Raw genomic sequence first — 19,642 nt, 5'->3', positions numbered from 1 at the left:
TCACATTTTGTATTTAAGTTCATTAACAAACCCCCAACACAAAATTTTAACATTTTGTGTTAGATAGGATCTAAACATTTGTGATATTAACTTCTGGTAGCTCTGACTTTGTTGCAGTCAGCTGTCACACAGTGACTGTATCCTTCAGATGTCAGCTGTCACACAGTTACTGTACCCTTCAGATGTCAGCTGTCACAGTGACTGTATCCATTAGATGTCAGCGGTCACACAGTGACTGTATTTTCAGATGTCAGCTGTCACAAAGTGACTGTATCCTTCAGATGTCAGCTGTCACACAGTGACTGTATTTTCAGATATCAGCTGTCACACAGTGACTGTATCCTTCAGATGTCAGCTGTCACACAGTGACTGTATCCTTCAGATGTCATCATATTGAATGTACAGTATCCTCCTGCACTGAGTGACTATAGTGTGTACAACAGTGTGTTCCTGATTGTGTTATACTGTCACATGGTGACTGTCCTGCCTGTCCTGCAGAGTTTGTGACACGCTGGCATCAAAATTCAGGCGAAATTAAATAAAGAATAAATAAATTTTAAAAAATGCTCTAACGTTTTTTTCTGTCAGAACAGTCAGATGTCGCTTTTGTATTTTAATAATTCAATGAATATGCCAGCTCTAGAGAATTGTTGCTTTTATCAAGTAGACTTGTTAGGCACTGGCTAATTATTTTATGCCAGTGGCTAATGATTGTGAGCCTGGCAACAAAAGGCAGTGACTATTTCCTGCTCTGAGCTGTCACACACGTGACACTATCTCATATGTGCAGTAGTGACTGCATTCTACTTACTGTAAATACAGGAAATAGTGACTGGGTTAATACCTGTCTGTACTGCCAGTATGAGCTTACCAAATTACTCCAGATATGGCCTCTCTTTTGCCGCTGACACGACCATTCAGGGTAGATTTAGAAACCTTTCATAAAAAAACGTGCTTACCTTTAGGTCCTTCCAACAACTTTTAGTTTATTATACAAGGTGGTCTGAAATTGTCAATAGTAACAGTGCTTCAACCATTTCCACGGATCTGATCGGACAAGGCATAAATTTAGCAATGAGGTTGAGTTGGAATTTGGCCACCCACATCCTAACAAATGTTTCCCACAAAGGCGAAGAAGGCTGAACCCCCCGTTCGCATAAGAGATGGTAACCCTATGCTTGTAGCACTCCAGACTAGTGTGTTTCTATATATGCTGCTAGGCATTCCAACTTCTCTTAATGTATTATTGTTTTGTATGTACAGGGACCACAGTGGACATGAGTCTGCTGGACAGACTTTTCTGTGTCAACCCTAGACCATGTGACCTGTATTGTCAAGGTGTCTTGTATTGTCTTTTGTATTATGGTGTGAAATAAATCAAAATGAAACTTTGTTTTATATATATGTTTTTCATATATATATATCAAATATATTTATATATATATATAGTAAATCAATAAAGAATAGTACACCAGAAAAATTCCACTTCACGACCGGTTTCGTCCTTTTGGGACCCATCAGGCGAAGGTAGGAATCGAACCCTGGATCTTCGTGTCACGAACCTAAGCCCGAAGGTACCTTCGCCTGATGTGTCCCAAAAGGACGAAACAGGTCGTGAAGTGGAATTTTTCTGGTGTGTTATTCTTTATTGATTTACTATATATCTGTCGTACCACTTGCTACACATTCAATTCTCATATATATATATATATATATATATATAGATATATATATATATATAGATATATATATATAGATATATATATATATAGATATATATATATATATATGTATTTATGTATATACATATATATATATATCTATATCACTCATAACATTTATACTTCCAGGTCCAGTATTCGTTGAGTTCCCCATTGACGTCCTCTACGACTACCAGAACGTACTGAAGGGGGCCGGATTGAACTCACCAAAAGGAGATTTAATGAGTAAAATTGTCAACATGTGAGTGGAGTGATTTGTAGGATCGCCTTTATATTACAGTGTACAGTACTGTAGTTAGCTTTAGTTGTAAGCATATAGCGTATCGAAAAAGGGCATTTCCTTGAACCAGAAATAAGAACACTTCCCACGCATGTATATATACTTCACAAACAAGAACATTTGCCATGGATAATATCTTAGAGAGGGAGTGAATGATTTTGGTGGTACTTTATAAATTGATATGAATATATATATATGCATCATTTTTATTATGCATATACTGTATATGCATAATGATTATGCATAAGAGAAATGAACTATATACACAGTGCATTGTGATGTTGCATTAAAATGCAGATTGATGTAGATATGCATATTCAAGAAAGAAGAAGAAGCAGAAAAAACACGTTTTTTGTCAATTAATTGTAAGAATACAGTACTGTTTGTCAGAGAGAAACTGCATTTCATTCTATGTGAGAAAACAATGCAACTTCATTTGCATAAATCCCTACACAAACAAGAAGCTTTCCAAATTTCAGCAGATATTTTCAAAGCCAAAGAAATTAATAATTGATTGCTTGAACTTCTTAATTTACAGTAGGTTGTAGTAATACGAAAAAGCCTGTGTAGGTAGACGTGTAAACTTTTGAAGGCCAGCTGTTTTGATGTATTTATACTATTGATAAATTGATCAACATTGTTCTCTGAAAAGTAAACTGCCCAAATTTAAAATACAATATAAAATATAAGCGCTCATTGTCAAATATTGGCGTAATTCCCATAGAGCAGTTGATAAACACAGGAAGTTACATCTACAGTTTAATGATACAGTATTTGAACCATAATCTCATCAATAGGGAACTCAAATGCATCCTACCGTATCTATGGTAACATGCTGTTTTGTAGTGCTCACATCCACAGTATAAAATGATACAGTATTGAACCATAATCTCATCAATAGGGAACTCAAATGCATCGCTACGGTAGCGCTACCGTATCTATGGTAACATGTTGTTTTGTAGTGCTCACATCTACAGTTTAATGATACAGTATTTGAACCATAATCTCATCAATAGGGAACTCAAATACATCACTGCCGTATCTATGGTAACATGTTGTTTTGTTGTACTCACATCTACAATTTAATGATACAGTATTTGAACCATAATCTCATCAATAGGGAACTCAATGCATCGCTACCGTATCTATGGTAACATGTTGTTTTGTAGTGCTCACATCTACAGTTTAATGATACAGCATTTGACTGTAAATCTTAGTTTGTTTGTTTGTAGTTGGTTGTTGACGTTTAGAAACATGTCACGGTTCGGATTATAACATATCCACTGTCTTCAGGGAATATTATTCTTAGAATATTATGGCCCAAAAAAATAAGCATAAAAAAAAGAGAAGCATTCTCATAGTATTTCATTTAATGAAGAAATGGCAGAGGGACGGTATTTTTTAAAAACAAAGGTAACATTAGGAAGATTTTTTGGTGGCTGAAGTTTGGTTGCAACAGTCGAGTTGCTGATAATATTCTGGGTAAATTTTTTTTTTTTAAACAGATTCTCATAGGATTTTTAATTTTTTTGTGAAGTTATGAATATTTTCTCAAAAGTTTGTTATATTCTGTAGATTGCATCTGGCAACAGCAGAATGAACATTATCAGCAGGGCAGTTTTTAGGGAAAATGTCCTTGTTTTTCTGTATAATATTTCAATCAATTATCCACAGATGAAAAGAATATATGAACCAAAAAGATACATCTATATGGACTTTTAATATGTTGAGCACATTGTCAGCTAGGCAAGCATTCAAAATGTATCAGCTTTCAAGGATAAACCAACGAGAAGATTATGATAGACTCATCAGAGCTTTCGAAGAACAATCGCCCGGATGGCAACACTCCTGGTGGAGTAAAACTTAGAAGGTTTAGCCTGTCAAAATAGGTAACATTCAATCAACCACATTTCAAGTCAGGAACACGATATTGAGATGGGATGTTCCACAAATAGTGTGGAATAACTTTATTTTTAATAACAAGTTTTACAATATTTGCAACCAGGAAATCCTTTGTAAAACAAGGCACGCTAACGTACGTATCGCTGCGATCATTTGTAATATCCTTCGTTGGTTGTGATGTAACAGTTTGACACTATTTGTTTCGAAGTCTTAATATCGATTTACCTTTCTATACGGCAGTACCTTGAATGGTGTCGATAAACGACACTACCAGCATTCAAATTTGGTTACCATGGCCACCTAGGTTAACCAACTGGTAGAGTGCTGGTTGGATGGTTAACAAATGTATACGATTCATTGTACCAGCTATAAATCTTTTTTGTTTTGTGGGGGAAATTCCTGTGCCAGATAATATGACACCTACAGGGAAGAGCACATTCTTTACACAGGTGTTTTGGTAGTCAGTGTTAGGCATTAACAAAACCACTCACACTTTACACAGGTGTTTCGGTCGTCAGTGATAGGCATTGACCAAAACCACGCACACTTTACACAGGTGTTTTGGCAGTCAGTGATAGGCATTGACAAAACCACTCACACTTTACACAGGTGTTTCGGTAGTCAATGATAGGCATTGACAAAACCACTCACACTTTACACAGGTGTTTTGGTTGTCAATGATAGGCATTAACAAAACCATGCACACTTTACAAGGGAGTTTCGGTAGTCAGTGATAGGCATTAACAAAACCATGCAAACTTTACACAGGTGTTTGGTAGTCAGTGATAGGCATTAACAAAACCATGCACACTTTACACAGGTGTTTTGGCAGTCAGTGATAGGCATTGACTAAACCACGTACACTTTTACACAGGTGTTTCATTTATGCATAATTATATTAAAAAGTGCTCCAAAATACTGACATTTTACATTTTTTTTTTTTATCTATTCCTCTTCCAGGTACACTATGTCTCTAGTAGGTAACATATTCGCCGGCGGTTTCGAACTGAGGGAATACGGTCCTCTGCCTGTCAAGAGACCAATAGCTTCATCGGGCCAAGGTAAAGCCGACACTTCTCCAAAGTCGAATTTTGCACCTTAAACAAGTCACAAAATCTTGTCAACTTGCTTTATTTTCTAATTTTTATTTTCTATTAACTATCATAACACTGATCTGCCATGATATCTCAAGGTAGAAATCAGGGTGTAGAAGGGGTATGGGGAGGGGGGGCTTTGAAATTGTAAAGTAGTGGATGCCAGCTTTTTAACCTCTGAGGGTACTGTTGGCTTTTTCCAACGTTTGATGTGAACTACTTTTGTTTGTATGGTGCCCTTGATCAAGCTGACATGTTTATTGGTGTTCTTAGATTGCAACAAAATGTAGTTTTCCAGTTGTGAATAACCCCACTGTTAAGGCTTATCTTACAGCTGAAGGAGCTGTTAATGCGATTAATCAGAGGATAAATATAGATATGTATATATATATATAGTTGCAATTGTAATTAGTTGGAAAATTCAGAACAGTGGAAAAACCTTCCAGCCTCCACCGGGATTCGAACCCGGGCCTTCCACTTTATATGTGGACACCCTAACCAGGCTAGGCTATGGACACTGATTGTATGTCCAGAGGTTCGAAACCGTTTTGACACCTGGATCCAACAATGCTTCATCTGATGGGTACAGACGCTTTGGTATTAAGCCGAATTGGCTAAGCTGAGAAGGGCTTGTATTATAAGTTGAGGGCGACATCAAAGTTGAGGGCTACATCAGCTTGTTTTTAGATGCCTTCTTTGATATATTACCTTATCTTGCAAATTCAGAGAAGTCCTAGAGTTATTCAGATATGGCAGGAATTAATTTATTCACTGGCCTCGCTCCAAGCGAGCACTTTCCTCTTGCTTCTGCCGATAAACCAAGTCTCTGGAAAATATATTAGCAGAGCCCAAAAATATCGACCTTTTAAAGTAGTATTGATATATAGAGTTAGGATAAATCAGAGGGTTGGACTATAGACATTCACATACTCATTTCTTTCCCTATCTTTACAGTACAGCAAGCTGTAGAATTAGTCAGTCAGTAGTATTGATATAGAGTTAGGATAAATCAGAGGGTTGGACTATAGACATTCACATACTCATTTCTTTCCCTATCTTTACAGTACAGCAAGCTGTAGAATTAGTCAGTCAGTAGTATTGATATATAAAGTTAGGATAAATCAGAGTGTTGAACTATAGACATTCACATACTCATTTCCTTTTTCTATCTTTACAGTACAGCAAGCTGTAGAATTAGTCAGTCGTGCGAAGAAACCTCTTATCATCCTCGGTAGTCAAGCCACCTTACCTCCAACTCCAGTCGACGAGCTCAGGAAAGCACTAGAGGTGACGTTCATTTTTCACACACGTGTGTTAACACGCATGCAATGTCACCAAAAATGGGAGAAACAATTTTGGAGAAAAAAATTGAGAAAGTGTTATTATTTTTTATTTGGTATTTACTCTGTGCAGCATCGCCCCCTAAAAATTAACATTCAACATTTGAATCCTTAACAGGCAATGGGTATACCATGCTTCTTGGGCGGAATGACCAGAGGCATGCTGGGAAGGAACAGTCCTCTACATATCCGTCAGAGAAGGAGGGACGCTTTGAAAGAAGCAGATGTGGTTATTTTAGCCGGTGAGTAGACTTTTCATTTTTCAAATCATCAAATCTTCAGTATCTCTCGGCATGTCACCTCTTGGATTCGACTCTTGTTCTTTGGAGAAAATATGACCTTGAAAATTGGGCCAAAATTGCGACGTTGAGGTTTAGTGCAACTTAATTTTGGGTTTTTGTATGTCGAATTGCATGTTGTTGGAGCCTTAAAAACTTGTCATTGCTTCCTGACCATCAGTGCAAAATTTTGTAGTCTTGAAAAGTGAGGGACAACAACCAGTTTTCAATATGCTACATACAAAATGTGCAATAAAATATAATACATATGAAATGTGCAATACAATATGATACATACAAAATATATAAAATATATTGCATGTGCATACAGAAACAATATGCTACATACAAAATGTGCATTAAAATATACTACATACAAATTGTGCATTACAATATGATACATACCAAATGTGCAATACAATATGATACATACAAAATGTGCAATACAATATGGTACATACAAATTATATATAAAATAAATTGCATGTGCATAACAATATGCAATATGGTACATACAAATTATATATAAAATAAATTGCATGTGCATAACAATATGCAACATACAAAATGTGCATTAAAATGTACTACATACAAAATGTGTGTTACAATATGCTGAATATAAAATGTGCATTACAATATACTACATACAAATTGTGCATTACAATATGATACATACCAAATGTGCAATACAATATGATACATATACAATGTGCATTAAAATATGCTGCATTTAATATGTGCATTAAAATATGCTTCATACAAAATACAAATTGTGCATTAAAATGTACTACATACAAAATGTGCATTAAAATATACTACCTACAAAATGTGCATTAAAATGTACTACATACAAATTGTGCATTACAATATGATACATACCAAATGTGCAATACAATATGCTACATACAAAATGTGCATTAAATTATTCTGCATTTAATATGTGCATTGAAATATGCTACATACAAAATGTGCATTAAAATATGCTGCATTTAATATGTGCCTTAAAATATACTACATACAAAAGGTGCATTAAAATGTACTACATACAAAATGTGCATTACAATATGCTACATATAAAATGTGCATTACAATATACTACTTACAAAATGTGCATTACAATATACTACATACAAAATGTGCGTTAAAATATACTACATACAAAATGTGCATTACAAAATGCTTCATTCAAACTGTGCATTACAAAATGCTACATACAAAATGTGCATTACAATATATACTACATACAAAATGTGCATTACAAATTCTACATACAAAATGTGCATTACAATATGCTACATACAAAATGTGCATTACAATATGCTACATACAAAATGTGCATTACAATATGCTATACAAAATGTGCATTACAATATGCTACATGCAAAATGTGCATTTAAATATGCTACATACAAAATGTGCCTTAAAATATGCTACATATAAAATGTGCCTTATAATATACTACATATAAAATGTGCCTTAAAATATACTACATACAAAAGTGCTGGTTTGGAGATGATATTGAAAGTTTCCTTATTTTAAGACTGTAGCAGGAGTTGTAATATAAAACCTGTACACTTACAACATTCTTGAAGGTTTACTGTTTAATGGTATATATCAGTATATCAGTAACAAATCAGATCGCTTGTAGATACAATATGCAAATTATCGTCAGGTTGTCATCTTTCCTTTTCAACATTTTTCTTGAAAAACCCTTTTGGCATTTCTCTCTTGTTTTTTTTAAATCTGATTTCTCATGAGACGTGTTTGCATTGTTTCGACAAGGCATTTGCCAACCTCTGAATATCAAGAGTAATACGATAGGGAGAACCTTGTAAAATTCTTCCTGCTGAGGTAATGCGGAAACCGACTATTCGACGACCAGATTCCGGTCAGAGAAATCACCAGAAAAATGACTGGAGTTGGGTGAAGTGACTGGTATCTACTCTGACTTACTTCACCCCTCACCGACCTGTACCTATGCACACCTATCTACCCCAGCCTATGAACTGGTAACATTCTCGCATTACACACACCCCCAATGAGACCCTATCTGTGATGAATTTGAGAACCCTTCCACCAGTGGTTCACTTATGTGCTGTGCTTCCAAGGCATTCAACCCCCTTTTCTGAAATGTCTCCCACTTCCCAGGTGCTGTTCCCGACTTCAGACTTAACTACGGTCAAGTGCTCAGTAAGCGGTCCAAGATCATAGCTGTCAACAGAAACAAGAGTCAACTTCTTCTTGTAAGTATATACATATTCATTACATTTAGAGGACTCTCTATGCATATTCAGAGACATAGATATATTTATTCATGTGTGTGTTTAACTCAGTAAACGATCCAAGATCATAGCTGTCAACAGAAACAAGAGTCAACTTCTTCTTGTAAGTATATACATATTCATTACGTTTTAGAGGACTCTCTATGCATATTCAGAGACATAGATATATAGTATGAATATTCATGTTTCTATCTATATATTAGCATGAAGAAATTGTCCCAACTGGCTCTCTTGTGGCCAATCTACCAGTTTCCTGTCATTCATAATATATTAATTTTCTAATTTCTAATCAATTTTAATCGATCTTATTTCTGCTGTTGTTATTGTTGTTCAGAATGCCGGTGTCATGTGGAGACCAGCCCTGGCAGTTCAGGCTGATGTAGGTTCCTTCTTGCTGGAGGTATCCAAGGGTCTGACAGGATTCAACTGTAGCAGCGAGTGGATACAATCGTTGAAGGCCAGAGACGAAGAGAAGGAAACGGCGAACTTGTAAGTCAACTCCGTAAAATATCTGAAATTGCTCCAAGATACAGAGGATCTCTCTCACTTCTGTTGCAGGACTGTCCTTGGCCTGCTACCACCATGATCAAATGGTCACAGCCTCAATGGAAGGGGGGAGGGGGCAGAGGGGGGGGAATGGAGTTGTTAAGTGTGATTCAAGTTTTGGTAGTGAGCATGTCCAGCAGCTTTCTTGGGCATTTTCCTTCTGTTTTACTTTTTCCTCAGTTCAGTGTCGAGTCAGAGCCTAGGTCTCTTTTCAAACTTTTATCGTTGAAAAGAAATATGAGTTTTAAAATTACCAAAATGAACTAAATGATACTAAAAGAGATACTTAACTGTGACATATATAATGATGTAATAATGGGCTGAATGTGTTCACAAGATCTCAAAGGTTGATACAAATTTGAAATAAATTTGATTTTGCCTGTCTTGAAAGTTTTGCCTGTTTTGAGAGATATGGGAATGTGTTGACAAGACCATGTGGTCGGTATGAATGAAGCTAGCCTTAACATGCAGTCTCCAGTGTAGTTTTGCCATTTATAAAATATTGAAAAGTAAATGGAGGTTATATTGTGTTCATATTACTTTTTGCACACTGCAAATACAGTACCAATTAATACAGCGATACAAATTGAATATAAACATCCCAAAGATAAAAAAGTTGAAAAGGAAATATTTGTAATCTGAATCACTTTCACAATTCATTATCAACCACAATTACTGGTTTCTTCCTTTTAATCTTTTGTCACATTCTCAACTTGACAAGTTATAAATCCACGTCAAAATCTGCGTCGATCTAGTGGAAAGCTGATGAAGCCATCAACGAAAGCACTAAGATGAATGGTAGAACTAAACCACACAGCAAAAATCAGAGAGTTTGTTGGTATCATTGTCTTTTCAGAAGGACATTTGTTCCTTTTAGCATTGTGAACTTACAGTGCACCGTCCTACCATCCAGTAGGAGATGACTTTCAGGCGCGTAGCGAGGAATTTGCCAATGGAGGGGCGAACCTGTAGGCGAATTATTGGAGCCGTAGATTCAGCATTGGAAACTATCTAAGCGTATCACCACCATGAGTTGGCGCGAATCAAACAAGAAAATTTGGGCCGAAATTGCCTAAGCATTTTCTAGTTTGAAATTACTAGGGATATCATAAAAACTTACAACAACAAAAATGCTCAAGGGGGAGTCGCCCCATCCCCCACCCCCCCCCCCCTTGGCTACGCGCCTGATGACTTTTTAGCGTATTTAAGCGTTAATCGCTGTATTTTGGTTTTAATATTCCAGGAAGAAAGCTGAAGATAAAGTGAATCATTTCCTGAATCCTCTTAAGGTCCTCTACCAGGTGGAGGAGGCGATGGACGAGGAGAGCATCATAGTAGCTGACGGAGGGGACTTTGTAGGCAGCGCAGCTTACATCCTCAGGTAGGAGGAAATAAAGTGACATCCTCAGGTAGGAGGAAATAAAGTGACATCCTCAGGTAGGAGGAAATAAAGTGACATCCTCAGGTAGGAGGAAATAAAGTGACATCCTCAGGTAGGAGGAAATAAAGTGACATCCTCAGGTAGGAGGAAATAAAGTGACATCCTCAGGTAGGAGGAAATAAAGTGACATCCTTAGGTAGGAGGAAATAAAGTGACATCCTCAGGTAGGAGGAAATAAAGTGACATCAGGTAGGAGGAAATAAAGTGACATCCTCAGGTGGGAGGAAATAAAGTGACATCCATAGGTAGGTGGAAATAAAGTGACATCCTCAGGTAGGAGGATATAAAGTGACATCCTTAGGTAGGAGGATATAAAGTGACATCCTCAGGTAGGAGGAAATAAAGTGACATCCTCAGGTAGGAGGATATAAAGTGACATCCTCAGGTAGGAGGAAATAAAGTGACATCCTCAGGTAGGAGGATATAAAGTGACATCCTCAGGTAGGAGGAAATAAAGTGACATCCTCAGGTGGGAGGATATAAAGTGACATCCATAGGTAGGAGGAAATAAAGTGACATCCTCAGGTAGGAGGATATAAAGTGACATCCTCAGGTAGGAGGAAATAAAGTGACATCCTCAGGTAGGAGGATATAAAGTGACATCCTTAGGTAGGAGGATATAAAGTGACATCCTCAGGTAGGAGGAAATAAAGTGACATCCTCAGGTAGGAGGATATAAAGTGACATCCTCAGGTAGGAGGATATAAAGTGACATCCTCAGGTGGGAGGAAATAAAGTGACATCCTCAGGTAGGAGAAAATAAACAGTAGAAACAGTTTTGTGTAGGGTCGGTAAAGTCTAGTTTGGTTGGCACAGTGGTTGTGTGTTCTTGACATCCTCGTGTTGAAGGAAATTATTAAGAGGAAAAGAGAGTTCTACTGTATGGTTGGTAAAGTCTAGTTTGGTCTGATTCACAGTTAGTGAAGTTTAAATAGTTAAATTGAATTACTTGAGGTAGGAGGGGTTGTGGTGGGGTGGATGTGGTGTGGTGTGGTGTCTCAACTAAATCATTGTCACAACAGTATTTGCTTTGATGTTATAGGTAGAACAGTTAACACTTAGAGGAGTTACTTTATTTTGAAGGTGGGGATGAGGTGGACTTACTTCAGCTTATCAAGTCTACTTAAGTGTACACATTTGGTAGTGCAGTTAACATCTTCACATGGGGTAGTTTCTTGAGGTGAGGTGGGTTGAGAGGTGTGAACAGTCTAATAAAAACGTCTCTAACTGAATTAAACAGCATGCATGCACCCTTGGTTTGAATGGTGAAAAATATACTTATTATTTCAACAATACAGTCTTGAGTATTGTATGCCAGTGATCTATTTAACATTAGTCCAAAGAGAGCTGATGAAATTGATATCTATTATTTTCCCAACACAAGTGATGCACGAATTATTAACCACAAAATGTTACTCTGTTACTTCGATTCCATCAATAGCTTGCCAGAGTGACAAAACGGCAAATAATACGTGGGTTCATATCTTCTCGCAAGCAGTAACCAATAGCAACAGCCATCATAGATATCCTGTTTGTAATGGTTTAGTATTTGTATAATATTCTCTGTTTTACTTCATTCCTAAATCTTTGTATCCCTAAATCGTTTAACCTTCCTTCCCTCTAGGCCCCGTGGACCCTTGAAGTGGCTGGACCCGGGAGCCTTCGGCACTCTGGGAGTGGGTGGCGGTTTCGCTCTCGGTGCCAAGTTGTGTCGACCGGACTGCGAGGTCTGGATCATCTACGGGGACGGGACTCTGGGTTACAGCGTGGCCGAGTTTGACACCTTCAGTAGACATAAGATACCGGTGATAGCCGTGGTCGGCAACGACGCCTGCTGGACTCAGATCTTACGAGACCAAGAAAAGATCTTCAGCACCAGGGTGGCTTGTGACTTGACGGTGAGTTCACTCTCAGTATTATCATCCTGGTTTTGTCTTTGAAACAGTTTGGCAAGGGGAGAAAAAAGACATTGATATTTCATCATTCATAAACTTGCAGGGAGTGGGGGGAGGTAGAGATTTCCTTGAAGAATGGTTGGTGTTCATCATGTTAATGTGCATATCATTAGGGCATGTATCGGTTATAACATCGCACACCAATAGCATACAATCATTTGCCCTGTTATTACCCTTCCATATTGGTTATAATTATTGGGGAAGTCGTTACAATAATAATGATAATAATAATAATATAAGTTTAACCATTGAAAAACACAGTGCAAATTACTTTTCTTTCTGTAGGTGCCCAAAAAATTCACAGCATATTGCCCGATTGGTTGGGGGGCTGCAGCCCCCCCAGTCCCCCCGCCCCCTACGCCTATGAGAACCATGATTGTGTTGTGTCGGTATGCAACGATATTTGCATCATTGATGGCGTATCGGTATCTTTTTGTAAAATTTAGCCTCGTTGCCGATAACAGCAAACCAATATTGAACATTTTTTTTGGGCACAACAAAGCCACTTCTTGTTACTTGTGACGATTCATTAATCTGCCCTAAACAACCCATTTCTTTAGCCTCAGTTTGGATTTTGATAAATAGCCAGTGGTCGATCAGCTGGTCAAAGAGAAGACACAAGTTTTGAAAATATTTACCGATAACAATTTGTTAACAGACCAGTCAAGCCACTCAACGTTACGTACATAGCAGTCTTTGTGAGGTGTTAAAGTAAATTTCACCAGCACTGTATTATACAATTAAACACATCCTTTGCAAAGTTTTGTTTTTAACATACCTTTCTGTTCAGAAAACTCTTGAATATGTGTTTGTTCTTCTCGTCGCCCTCTACAGTTCTGCGACTATGACAAAGTCGCAATAGGTTACGGCGGGACCGGTTACCGTCTCAGCGAGGAGACAACAGAAGGGATCAGGGAAATACTAATGAAGGCCAAAGAAGACAGCAAAAACAACAAACCGGCTCTGGTCAATTGTTTGATCGGAAAAACGGACTTCAGGGAAGGCTCTCTATCGGTGTGAGGGATTAGATTAAAGGGATGAGATTAAAGCAGTCGAGAAGGGCTGTCCTGCTTGCCGGGCCTATCTGGAGGTTTTTTGCTGACTAGATGGCTCCCTTTTGAGTGAGAGGAAACTGTTTTAAGAATTAGAGGGAAAAGCATGATAGCCCAAAAAGGTTGCGTTGAAACACACAGGGTCGACTCGAGACTGTGGATTCTCTTTCATTGCATTCTTTGTTTCTCTTGACCACAAATTCTGTTTTTTAGCTCATGCCAGCATGTTGGTGTGAGCTATTGTTACAGTGCGGCGTCTATCACTCTATCCGTCAACAATTGGTAAAACCGCTCCCACTCGCACAGTGTTTGATGGAATTTCATGAAACTTGGACACGAGGACCATTGGGTATAGGGCCATCAGAGATGGTCCGAAATTTGGGGTCAAAGGTCACCTGTGGGCCGTAATGGGCCATTTTGTGGAAATACGCAAAATGCTTCTTCTCCAACAGATTCCATGGTACAATGTTGAGGGTTTGTCACGATAGTGCTATGGAAGCTTTACCTTCAGGGTGTTCATGAATTTGAGATCAAAGATCAACTAGGGGTCTTTTGTGGCCCGGGCCGTGGCCCTATATTTTCAAGTTGCTTCCGTTCGTACAGTGTATGGCCAGTTATAATGAAACTTAGTCACAACGTTCCTCGGGATGAGGGTTACGAGGGGTGTTCGGAAAATTGAGGTCAAATGTTATTTAGGGGGTCATCGGGGGTCATTCTTTGTAATATTTTCAAATATCTCAATCTCCTCAAGATTTTGATGGATCATATTCAAAGTTGAACTGATGATTGTTGGATTGTGTATGAATAAGGTGATGCCTAATAATTTTTGGTCAAAAGTTATTTAATTACAATTAATCCCCATCTTTTAGAAAAATCTGAGCCTTCACCTTTTTCCAAAGCTCCTTTAATTTGTCTCCCAGTCTCTGCAGTGTTTGTTTACATTTGTGGTTAAGCTCTGCAGAGGCTGTTAGTGGAATTAAAGCAGTATTGGGAGTTGTTATTAACTGTTGAACTGTAAGCATGAGAGCCCTATAGCCAATCAGCACTTGCCGATTCTTAGAAGTCTTTGAGCCTGAGGTATGTAGGAGGTAGCCAGCCAAAATTTTGGGAAGGAGTTATGTCTGCTCAGGTAGAGGGGAGAAAGTTTAATAGGGTAGGTCAGTGGTATTGTTTGAGAGAGTGGGTAAAATAGGAATTAAAGGGGGAAAATAGGAATTATAGCCAGTGGTGTGGCCAGGATGCTGCTAACGGAGGGGGGGGGGGGTTATCCCTTTAGGCCCAAAATTGGAGGAATCTGAAATTTGGTGGGCCATAAAGTTTTGTGGGCCCTACATTTTTAAGCTCGAAAAGGTATGAGCTTCTGCACCATTGGTGCTCTAGTTTATTTTCTTTCTTTCTTTCTTTGTTGACTTTTCAAGTGCCTTCAACTCCATTCAGCCGCACTTATTAATTAATAAACTGTTAGCTATTGGTGTAAATTGCAGGTTACTGTTGTGGATCTTAAACTATTTAAGAGACAGACCACAGTTTGTTAAATTAAATGGCATTTGCTCTGATGTTCGATCCGTTAGTACTGGTGCCCCTCAGGGATGCTATCTATCTCCTGTCCCTTTCTGCTTATACACTAACGATTGCAGAAGTAAACACGATGTCTGTTCTATTATTAAATATGCTGATGATACAGTGATAACGGGTTACCTGCAAACCGATGTTGTTGCTCCGTATGAGAAGGAAATCAAAGATTTTGTTACTTGGTGCAACCAAAACTACCTCAAATTGAATGGCAAAAAAACTAAGGAGATAGTATTTGACTTCAGAAAACAGCCACATGATCATGCTCAAATCAGGGTTAATGATGAGATTGTCGAAAAGGTGCACCGCTATAAATATCTAGGTACTATCATTGACTGTAAACTTAACTTCAAAGACCAGGTTGATGCAATTAGATCAAAAGCTTGCCAACGATTGTACTTTTTACGTAAACTGAAATATTTTAATATCGACAACACTATTCTTGTACTTTTTTACCAGTCAGTGATACAAAGCGTGCTGACTTTTAGTATTATTTGTTTTTACGGGCTGCTTACAAAGGATTCTTCGATTAAATTAGAGAAGGTTGTAAGGGCTGCCAGCCGTACTATTGGTAGTGTTACGTTTGAATGCGAGAGGTCTCGATAATTAATTTTTAACGAGACACGAGCCTGGGTTCGTTTCTGTAAGGAACACAGACAAACTGACGAGTCTAGAGAATTTGAATGAGAACGTAAACTATATTGAACAATGGAGTTTGAATCAACAACAATAAGTGGTAATTACAAATATATAGAAAATTACTCACAAACTTAACAAGATAGGACACACTTTAAAACACGGTGGTCTCTTCCAACGGCGATATCCCTCAGCGGCCACGACCTTGATGACGACGATTCTCGGTCCGTTGTACCGCGAAATTCACTGGTCCTCGGCGAAGTTTCTCGCGATCCCAGAAACAGCAGTGACCTTCTCTCCGGCGATGCTCCGAAATAGAAGACGGACTTCCAGCCACAATCGAGTGAAGCACAAGTTGAACTTCTCGCCGACTAAATATTACCAGAGTCAGTTCAAAATCAGCTTTATAGCCACCAACTCCTGGCGTAACGAACTTCCTCAACAGAGACAGAAATTCTTCACCTTCTCCGAAATAAAGACTGAAAAACTGTATTCACAGCAAAGTCCTCTTCAAACTTCTGAATGGAAGTGTACAATCAATCTTGGTATCGATATCTGACACGGTAACCCGACCTAATTTCTCAAATATGGATTTATCACGTAGGCAATTTCAAATACTTTCTATATTATAACATTAGGTTCCTCACTAGCAGTGATTAACGTTAGGCTACAATGGGCCCTCGTAACAGTGGTAAAACATAGCAAATCATTCTAGAGCCGATGACAGCGCGATTCGGGCTGTGTGTTTATCAGTTCAGTGAACATCGTTTTATTTTTGTGATGGCATTTCTATAGTTATAAGGTGACTATACTTTTATTTCTATTTAATTGCAATTTAATTGGGAAAAACCCCGAAGGTATATTTCTTTGCTTAAATATAAAATGAAGGTACAGGCCTGACAATAACTTAAATGAAGCATTTTGATGTTTTACGATGGGCTTTATTTCGTGACGTATTGTCATCAAAACTTTACGACGGTATGAGTTAATACAGGAAGTTAACAGAACAAAGTAAGCCTATAAGCAACTTGTCAGTGATAATTTATTCGTTTGTTACTGTTAATGAGTGTCACAACCATTCACGACTGTATAAATTAACGCAGAAAGCTTTTAAAAACGGCATAATTTTAACCCTCTCATCTTTTCACATGTCAGTTTGTTAGGCTTTGGTTATATTTAAAAAAGGCCAGATTCCGTCTCACGAGGACAAACGTAGAAAACAAAACTGAGGTTGAAATGGGCTACCAGTGACAATACCATAAACATGCCATCGAGATAGACTCGTGTTCTGTAAGACGAATAACGGTTGAATCTTAGAACAGTATAACTGCTGTACTAAACAAGTGTACAATAAAAAAATACAAAAGATAAGAGTGACTAAGACCTTTAAAAATATTACAATTTTTCTTGGATATTCAATTGATACCATCATTCCAAATGAATTGTTTTTTCCCCATCATTTATTCACGTGATTTGTAGTACAGTACGGTGGTAATAACATCTATCATATCGTTATATAATTTTATTGTAAGGTAATGAAAGCATTCCATTGTAAACAATAATCAATTTTATTCGATTAATGGTATAATAACATAAATTAGGCATACTAGGGGTTAATTTAATGACCGAAGCCAACAAAAGACTGTGTAATTTTAATTATCAGCCATTGGCATAAAGTATGATAAACATGCTCTGAGTTATATCTTCTATATCTTAGTCGTTTATTTCGTGAGCTGTTCCTTTTTGAAGCAATGTAATTTTCAACCCTCATAATGTATTTCATTCTAACTAAAAAATCGTTGCAACCGGGGTAGCTATTAGTTAATTTACAGCTGAAAATATACTATTTACAATGAATTAAGAAAAAGTTTATTGGATCATAAACATGAGTCATTTTACCCAAAAAAATATTGTGGTACTATTGGTAGTGTTACGTTTGAATGCGAGAGGTCTCGATAATTAATTTTTAACGAGACACAAGCCTGGGTTCGTTTCTGTAAGGAACACAGACAAATTGACGAGTCTAGAGAATTTGAATGAGAACGTAAACTATATTGAACAATGGAGATTGAATCAACAACAATAAGTGGTAATTACAAATATATAGAAAATTACTCACAAACTTAACAAGATAGGATACACTTTAACACATGCTGGTCTCTTCCAACGGCGATATCCCTCAGCGGCCACGACCTTGATGACGACGATTCTCGGTCCGTTGTACCGCGAAATTCACTGGTCCTCGGCGAAGTTTCTCGCGATCCCAGAAACAGCAGTCACCATCTTTCCGGCGATGCTCCAAAATAGAAGACAGACTTCCAGCCACAATCGAGTGAAGCACAAGTCGAACTTTTCGCCGACTAAATATTACCAGAGTCAGTCCAAAATCAGCTTTATAGCCACCAACTCCTGGCGTAACGAACTTCCTCAACGGAGACAGAAATTCTTCACCTTCTCCGAAATAAAGACTGAAAAACTGTATTCACAGCAAAGTCCTCTTCAAACTTCTGAATGGAAGTGTACAATCAATCTTGGTATCGATATCTCAATCCCTCAGAAACTACTGGCAGTTGAGCACTGACGATATATAGTAGAATGGTATAATATGTGTCGTCGCTTGTATTCGTTGAGAAACTCTCCGATCTGGGCGGGTTTTTATACGATTCGCCATGTCAAGAATCATCTAGATCTTTCTCGATACACCTGAGTAACAACCCGACCCAGTTTCTCCATTCTTGGAAGTCCTTTGCATATCTCGCGAATATTACAGAGAATCCACGAAAATGTGTGCACAGCTTACACGCGATTTCACGAAAACCGACGTTAACCCGAGACCAGCGTGTCATCATAAGAAATATACCAGAACAATCGTGTATTATAACATTCTGACACGGTAACCCGACCTAATTTCTCAAATATGGATTTATCACGTAGGCAATTTCAAATACTTTCTATATTATAACGTTAGGTTCCTCACTAGCAGTGATTAGCGTTAGGCTACAATGGGCCCGCGTAACAGTGGTAAAACATAGCAAATCATTCTAGAGCCGATGACAGCGCGATTCGGACTGTGTGTTTATCAGTTCAGTGAACATCGTTTTATTTTTGTGATGGCATTTCTATAGTTATAAGGTGACTATACTTTTATTTCTATTTAATTGCAATTTAATTGGGAAAACCCCCGAAGGTATATATTTCTTTGTTTAAATATAAAATGAAGGTGCAGGCCTGACAATAACTTAAATGAAGCATTTTTATATTTTACGATGGGCTTTATTTCGTGACGTATTGTCATCAAAACTTTACGACGGTATGAGTTAATACAGGAAGTTAACAGAACAAAGTAAGCCTATAAGCAACTTGTCAGTGATAATTTATTCGTTTGTTACTGTTAATGAGTGTCACAACCATTCACGACTGTATAAATTAACGCAGATAGCTTTTAAAAACGGCATAATTTTAACCGTCTCATAACGATTTTCTGTTTTTTCACGTGTCAGTTTGTTAGGCTTTGGTTATATTTAAAAAAGGCCAGATTCTGTC

At 37.7% G+C, this 19,642-nt stretch overlaps 1 protein-coding gene across 5 annotated transcripts in view; it reads left to right on the top strand.

Annotated features, from left to right (window-relative positions):
* Window positions 1–19,633, top strand: part of LOC139982805 (2-hydroxyacyl-CoA lyase 2-like) — a 30,493-nt gene extending 10,860 nt beyond the window's left edge. For all 5 annotated transcript variants that reach the window (XM_071995902.1, XM_071995904.1, XM_071995905.1 and 2 more), the window contains 9 exons: window positions 1,851–1,962; window positions 4,864–4,964; window positions 6,175–6,284; window positions 6,456–6,579; window positions 8,764–8,858; window positions 9,232–9,386; window positions 10,687–10,824; window positions 12,509–12,782; window positions 13,674–19,633. In XM_071995902.1, coding sequence (XP_071852003.1) covers window positions 1,851–1,962; window positions 4,864–4,964; window positions 6,175–6,284; window positions 6,456–6,579; window positions 8,764–8,858; window positions 9,232–9,386; window positions 10,687–10,824; window positions 12,509–12,782; window positions 13,674–13,859 — 1,295 coding nt within the window. In that variant the 3' untranslated portion in view covers window positions 13,860–19,633. The remainder of the gene's footprint in view (window positions 1–1,850; window positions 1,963–4,863; window positions 4,965–6,174; window positions 6,285–6,455; window positions 6,580–8,763; window positions 8,859–9,231; window positions 9,387–10,686; window positions 10,825–12,508; window positions 12,783–13,673) is intronic.
* Window positions 19,634–19,642: the final 9 nt, after the last annotated feature.

The sequence above is a fragment of the Apostichopus japonicus genome, chromosome 16, assembly GCF_037975245.1.
Source record: "Apostichopus japonicus isolate 1M-3 chromosome 16, ASM3797524v1, whole genome shotgun sequence".
NCBI classification, from domain to species: Eukaryota; Metazoa; Echinodermata; class Holothuroidea; order Aspidochirotida; family Stichopodidae; genus Apostichopus; species Apostichopus japonicus.
This window is presented reverse-complemented; position numbering and strand designations above follow the sequence as displayed.